The following is a 7570-nucleotide window of genomic DNA, read 5'->3' as shown; positions in this document are numbered from 1 at the left end:
GTAAAATAATCAATGCCAACCAAGATATACCTCTGGTTCTTAGATGATGGTGGTCTAATTTCCCCAATCAAATCCAAAGCACAGCCTCTAAAAGGCTAAGGTTTGACTATATAGTGCAATTTGCTCGCAGGGACATAATGTATGCCTGCATGTACCTGACATTCTTGGCATCCTTTGGCAAATTTGATGCAGTCTTTCAGCATGGTGGGCTAATACATCCCTTGGCAAAATAGAAGCCATTTCATCTTATGGCCAACTTGGTGCGCCCCACATGCCCCACTATGGACAGTGGAAAGGGCTAAATATGCCTCTGACTCACTAAGACATTTAAGCAAAACCCCCTCAGGAGTCTTTTTGAACAATTCCATCCCCAAAAGAAAATAACTTAAAGCTCGATACCTAGTTTTTCGATCGGCAGACGCCACTGGGTTATGTAAATATTCCATTACTGGTTTCCTCCAATCCCCGTCTGCCAGGTTATCTATTGCCAATATTTCGAAGTTTTCTTTATCAGCATATTCCAACTTTGTCTTTTCCAAGTCTGGTGGGGCTAATCTGGTAGGCACAACTCTTCCTCTGACTTCTATGACTTTTTACAATTTCTCTTTTGAAATCTTATACCCGGATGCAATTTGAGCAAAGTCATTAGCCACTTGATTTTCCAATCGAGGTATTTGTCGAATATTAGCCTTCTCGAATCTTTTTAGCAATCGACTAACTATTATGAAATATATAACGAGATTCTCTTTAACACACTTGTACTCTTTTGTGATCTGTTTTATAACTAACTTTGAGTCACCCATTATTTTGACTCGAGTTACCCCCAATTCCAACAATATCTCAAGTCCGACTATGAGAGCTTCATATTCAGCCTCATTGTTCGAGCAGAGGCCCTCCACTTTGTATTTGAGTTTTGTTGGAATTTTATTAGGAGAAATAATTAGAACTCCTACGCATGTTCCATCTTTGTGACTAGACCCATCAAAGTACAACTTCCAGGGTTCTAATTCGAGATAGTCCAATGCATTCTCATTTATGGATTGGTCGACTATAAAGTCTGCTACCACTTGTCCCTTAACAACTTTTAATGGCATATACGTTAAGGAATATTCAGTTAAAGCTATTGCCCATTTTCCAATTCGATTATGCAAAATTGGTTTAGACAATATATGTTTAATGACATCGAAGTGAGATGAAACATAAACATTAACAGGTTTAATATAATGCTTCAACTTCCTACAAGAAAAATACAAGCATAAACATAATTTTTCAACTATGCTATACCTAATTTCTGCATCATTTAAGACCCTACTGAGGTAGTAAATGGCACTTTCGATGCCATTATCATCCTCTTGAGCCATCATGCTCTCTAAAGTCTTGTCAGATGCAGATATGTATAATCTCATACTCCTATTCCTACAAGGTGGTGCCAGAATTGGTGGATGACTCAGGTATTCTTTAATTTTGTCGAACACTTCTTGCTGAGCCCGTCCCGATTTGAATCCTTCCTTGTTGAGTCGAAGCAAAGGCGAAAAGGCTTGCGTTTTTCCACTAAGGTTTGAGATGAATCTCCTTAGGAAATTGATCTTGCCCAATAGTGACTGCAATCCCTTCTTTGTTGATGGCGCTTTCGCCTCCATTATGGCCTTCGTCTTATTCTAGTTTATTTCAATTCCCTTTTTGTGGACCATAAATCCTAAGAAATCCTCTGCCTGCACACAAAAAGTGCATTTGAGAGGGTTCATTATTAGACCATGTCTTCTCATCCTTTCAAAGGACAGTCGAAGATGGTCTATATGGCTTTTCCCTGAAACAATAATATCATCTATGTAAATTTGCATAAAAGTCTCTATGAAATGATGGAAGATCGAATTCATTTCTCTTTAGTATGTTGCCCCAACATTCTTCAAACCAAAAGGCATCACCACCCATTCATAGGTGCCTAAGGCTCCAGGACATCGAAATGTCGTCTTTGGGACATCCTCTTCCGCAATGAGTATCTGATTATATCCAGAATATCCATCGAGCATGCTAAGATACTCATGGCCTACGGCATAATCGACTAGCATCTCCGCCACATGCATTGAATATTCACCCATTAGGGTTGCAGTATTTAAGTCTCCAAAATCTATGCACATCCTCAAAGTACCATTCCTCTTAATGACAAGTACAATATTGGTTAACTGTTCGACATACCTGGCTGTACGAATGAAGTTACAACGAAGAAGCCTTTCCACTTCCTCTTTGATCTTTGATAGAATTGAAGGTGCAAATCGCCTTGGTTATATTTGATAGGCTTTTTTCCAGGCCTGATTGGCAGCTTAAATTCGACCAGATCTCTTCTCAAACCAGGCATCTCATCGTAATCCCACGCGAAACAGTCCTTGAACTCCTTCAGCATCTGGATCACTTTGACTTTGAGTTAAGGGCTGATATTGGCGCTAATGTAAGTTGGTTTTTTTGTCAATCTTTCTCCCAATTCTATTTCCTCAAGTGGATCTTGAGCCAACATCTTAATATTTGTTGCCAGCGGATCCCTCTCGAATCCCAAAGGCTCTTCATCATAGATGGCATCGAGCCTCTGATCTTGATCTTCATCCTGAACCTTATCAGGTGGATCTGGATCAAAGTCGTTTCCAGGACCTATTTGATGGTACTCCTTGTTGGCTTCGACATCCATGTTTTTGACTTCAGCCTATAAGGCCGATTGTTGTTTGTTTTCGTCTATGTAAGCCGAAATCCTTTTTAGAGCTTCAAACTTAGTCATCAGTACCGAATTTGCTTCCCTAACCTATGGGGTCGACTCCTGACGCTCCTAGATATCCAAAGTCGTCTTCGCCCACGATCTCTCTATCCCAGTGAAAGCCATTGTTGGGGTGTAAATACAGGTAACAATAGGCATTGTAGTATGGAGTAAATGCAAAATTGGCTGGATCACACAAAACGATATTGGCCAAATGTTTGTTGAACTAGGATCTATTGACATGGTTGATAGGAGTCTTGAAGTAACCTTGGTCTACTTCTATATTCTCCACAATACCGTCTGGACGCCATATGATGATTCGTTGGTGCATGGAAGATGGCCCAACCCCAACCCTGGGTATTCGTTCTCTTCCAAGTAACAAGTTATAGTTGGCCTTTGTCTCCATAATCATAAACATTGTTGATCTAGTGACAGTTCCCACAGTTAACTCAACCTGGATTACACCAAGAGTGGAACCCATCTTTCCCTCATAATTGAAAAACACTATGTTATGGGGTTTGGCATCTGTATCATATTTGCCAATTTTTCTCAACATATGATGCGACATCAAATTCACCGTTGCGCCACAATCCATTAAAATTTTATTAATTGGGACATCTTCGATCTTCCCAGTAATAAAGAGAGGCTTAAGATGACTCTTCATAACCTCATCTGGTCTCTCGAAGAAGGCATTTTGCTTCTCCACGCAACCATTGTTCATCACATAATAGCATACTGGCTTGTGAGCATCCATTTGTCTTTCTATATTGTTGTCAATGTCTTCGACCTCTGTTATTTGGTCGAACTCCCTGGGAATCACTGATACCATACCAACTAAGATATCCAATGAAGCTTCTAACCCAAAGTTGAATTCATCCGTCAGCATTTTGTCTTCTGCAGCCATTCAATCATATTTCTCTTTAGCCGCCTCTGCTGGAGTATTAAAATTTCCTTTGTCAAGGCTTAAGTCCTCCTTCTTTCTTGCAGGCACATTGTTGCTAGATTCAACCTTTTCCTTTTACCCAACATCCCTTTGTTCTTTCCTCCTTCTCTGTTCCCTTCTCCACTGGGACCTTATCATGGGATTTTTTCCTTTGTAGTTTTCAGAGATGTGGGATGTCTTTCTGTCAGCCTGGAACTCCTTACGGTATGTTAATAACGAACCTCTATCTACCTCGAAGTTCTTCCATTTTCCCTGATCGCGTTTTCTACCAGCGATTGGCTTCACCCATTTTCCATTTGAAGCCTCAGCGTTGGATTTGAAGGAGATGGGTTTGGCAGCAGGACCCCTTCATTTTGTTTCACCAAGCTTCACCATAAGCCTCCTTGGATCATAATACCTTCTTGGATTGAAACCCCTTATGGGTTGGAAAGCCTGTTGATCTTGAGGGGCTCTCTGGAACCCTTGGTTTTTTACCCTCCTTACTCCCTCAAGGTTTTGGGTCGCTTTCTTGTCGAACACGGCGTTGCATAAGGGGCACAACATAACCTCTGATTTTTTCTTCTGGCACCTCGGGAGGAAATCAGTCAGAGTTTCGTCTTCTTTGGGGAAGGCTACTTTATTAAACTCTTCTCGTCGACACTCGTTGTCAACTTCCATGGAGGTTTCTTGGGAGATTTCGACCATATTAACCTCCCTGTCGACATCCTCAGTGATGTCTGAATTCTGGAATTTCAACTGAAGTCCCTCAGTAGCCTTATCTATTTGCACCAAACCATCAACAGTTTCTTTGGTTACTATCATCAGGTTGGAATCTTCAGTGATTCCGGTGTCGAAACCATTAATTTTTCCGTTGATGGCATTTCCAACAGTTTCTTGAACGAAGTTCTTGAAGAATCCCTGATCAAGGTGCTCAGAGACCCTAACCATGACATGTTCGTTGACAAAGTCCTCAGTAACTTCGGTCATGTCGAAATCATCAGTGGCTTCGAACATGTTTACTTCCTCTAGTTCTGTGTAGTGGGCATCGGCCGTTTGCAGAGGATTGGATTCGATCTTCATCTGGCTCCTAGGTTTGTCTCTAAACTTGAGTCTCCCTTCTTGGATAACATTCTGAACAAGATCCCTGAAAAGAAAACATTGAGATGTTTTATGACCTAGAAAACTATGGTACTTGCAAAACCCTTTTTTCTTTCTTTGTTCTAAAGGAGGCACTTTAGTACTAGGGGGCACAATCATTTGACCATCCTTAACTAACAAATAGAATATTTCGTCACATTTTGTAACGTCAAAAGTGTAAGTTTTCTTAGGAAATTTATCATTCTTTTCTGGGTCAATAGGGTTTTTTCCATTCAACGGGGCCAATAGCTTACAAGCGTAAGGTGGCCCTTGTTTCAACTCAGCAAGGTCGATTTCATTTTCGTCGAAGTCTAAAGGCCCATTATAGAAGCCTTCATCATCATTACTGAATTCGACGTAGGATACTCTTTTATTCTTATTTGCTCTATCCTTTTCTTCCTTCAAGCATTCTAACTGTCGAACCCTATCAGCCAGTTGGGCCATACCTCTCAAATACCGGGTGTCTAACTTTTTCCTGATAGAATAGTCAAGGCCCCCAACGGCCATTTCGACCAATTCATGCTCTTGTACCTGTGTAAAACACCTAGCTTTGAGTAATCGAAATCTATTTAGATAGTCATTAATTGGCTCAGTGAACTTTCGTTTGATACTGGCTAATCCCTTCAGACTTATCTTTGTTTGCCCTATGTAAAACTGCTCATGGAACATTCTTTCTAACTGATTCCAAGTATGAATCAAATTTTGTAGCAAGGTGGTAAACCCCGTGAAGGCATTCTTTATGAGAGAACTTGGGAAATATTTTATCCTAATGTTTTCGTTATTCGAAATGTCTCATGCCTCTATTAAATATCTAGCCACATGTTCGACAGTGGATTCAGTAGTATCCCCAGAAAACTTAGTGAATTTGGGTATTTTTGTTCTAAGGGAGTTTCTATCTATAGGACATATTATGACAAAGGTGATGTATAATTTTGCCTTCGAAGGCCAAAGTTTACCCCATTTCAAACCATAATCCTTTCGACCATGGCTGCCAGATTATTATCTGCTATCATATCATCATGTCGAATCTGTCGTATGACATTATCAGTATTTTGGTTTCTATTTACCATAACTATCCTTGGTTCTCTCTCCCTGGGGATTTGTGGTTCAGCCCTAGGGGGTTTGACTCCTACTCCCTAATTTACCATCTCTGGTGGCGGTTGATTTTGTGGAATTTGGTTAATAGTAGGGTCTTCTTCAAAGGTTACCCCCTAGTTTTCCCTTTTCCAATCCCTCGGAGGGTGTCGACGAGGATGTGGTACACCCAAGAAGTCAGACATTCACGCCATTTGCATTGTCATCTGCTGATTCGATTATGTCGTATTTTGAATCAATGGATTCAATACGGTGGTAAATGTTTGGGTAAGCATTTGGTCCATATCATGGTTGCTTTCATCCGTCTGTTATCTCCACACTGCCGTGGAATTATTAGTAAGGCTGGGTATTTGTGTTTGGTATCCCAAGCCTAAAGATTAGTTATTTTGACCCACATTAACCCCAGATCTTGACCCTTGTAATTGGGAGGTTATGTTAACCACTGGTTCTGAAAATGTCGAAGCAGCGCTCTGTAAACTTGTCATCACTGAAGTTGGCATTCCATATGGCTGTTCTCGGCCACCAAAGGGTATAGAGAAACTAGGGGGTATTGAAGGCCTGTTTAGAACATTTCCAATCGGCGGGGAAGGGGGGGGGGGTTAGGAATTCCCCTAGACCCAATGTAAGTCAAAATGGGTCCAGTATGGGAAATTGAATGCGTAGGCATCGAACATGCCAGAGATGGTACCGGTTCAGACACATGCACTGTGGTCATGTTCGCCCCTATCAAAGAAGAAGGGGGTGGTACATTGTTGGTTGATGGATTTTGAGAATTTTGGTTATTTGACGCATTTAAATTCACCATTCTCCTAGTCGATCTTCTCCTTGGTTTGTGTTTGTTGGTTGTGGCTACTTTACCACTTCTTAATAACATACAACGAATTCTTTCAAAAGGGAGAAGATGACTGAACAACCAGAATTTAAAAAAATGAGGAAAATTTCACTTTTCAAAATCGTTAGAACTGTCCCACTGGGCGTGCCAATTTGTTTACCGTGAAAATTGGTAAACAATCGCTGATCTTCCAAATTACTAAATTTGGTTACTCACAGGATCAATCAGATTGATCCTAGGACATGTGTTAATTATTTGCTAAAGTGAATTCTAACGAACAGTAACACTTCGATAGTGTTTATAATGATAGTGATTCGTGAAGATACTCAAAAAAGGAAACAAATAACATAAAGTAAAGAGAATGAAGTAAAACGAAGATAAATGGCAACAAAGATAAATCCTTTAAATAAAGTGATATTTCTGGAAGTAAAAGATGAATTGAATTACTTCAAAGTAAATGACAATGATGTAAATCAAACGTACATTTCTTAATTTACTGTTTCTCTACACATGGATACTTGGTAAATTTTACAGATTTTGTACACACTTTGAACACACACGATCCTAGCACTAAGACCTTGTATTTATACTAATCGAAATAACCGCTTCTAATGGTCTTTCTACCATATCGAGACAAATGGCGCTTTACATGGATGCAACTATCCACTATGCTCCACGTGTATCTTCAACAATTCAGATAAGAACAAAAATTCCCTCCTTTATTTGAATTTGAATCTCTCGTCGAACCCCGACTGGCGACGTCTCTGTCGAAAAAACATTTTAAACTACTTAGAAATATTTCTAAGTCCACGCAGCATCTTGACCCTCTCATCAAGGCATC

The 7570-nt window shown here is 40.2% G+C and overlaps 1 protein-coding gene across 1 annotated transcript; it reads right to left on the bottom strand.

Moving 5' to 3' along the window:
- Positions 1 to 1883: 1883 nt before the first annotated feature.
- Positions 1884 to 2680, bottom strand: LOC127129550 (uncharacterized). The gene is made up of 2 exons (XM_051058706.1): positions 2528 to 2680; positions 1884 to 2249 (listed from the first exon to the last, which is right to left on the bottom strand). Exons 1-2 carry the CDS (start codon positions 2678 to 2680, stop codon positions 1884 to 1886), a joined length of 519 nt encoding a protein of 172 aa, XP_050914663.1.
- Between the last annotated feature and the right edge of the window lie 4890 nt (positions 2681 to 7570).

The sequence above is a fragment of the Lathyrus oleraceus genome, chromosome 3 (assembly GCF_024323335.1).
Source record: "Lathyrus oleraceus cultivar Zhongwan6 chromosome 3, CAAS_Psat_ZW6_1.0, whole genome shotgun sequence".
NCBI classification, from domain to species: domain Eukaryota; kingdom Viridiplantae; phylum Streptophyta; class Magnoliopsida; order Fabales; family Fabaceae; genus Lathyrus; species Lathyrus oleraceus.
This window is presented reverse-complemented; position numbering and strand designations above follow the sequence as displayed.

Excerpts from the sequence above, each read along its gene's own strand:
- LOC127129550 (XM_051058706.1), bottom strand. The coding sequence starts at position 2,680 with ATGGATGTCGAAGCCAACAAGGAGTACCATCAAATAGGTCCTGGAAAC. Across the intron at positions 2,250-2,527 it reads GATTCGAGAGGGATCCGCTG|ATCAAAGAGGAAGTGGAAAG; the intron begins GCAACAAATATT and ends ATTCTATCAAAG.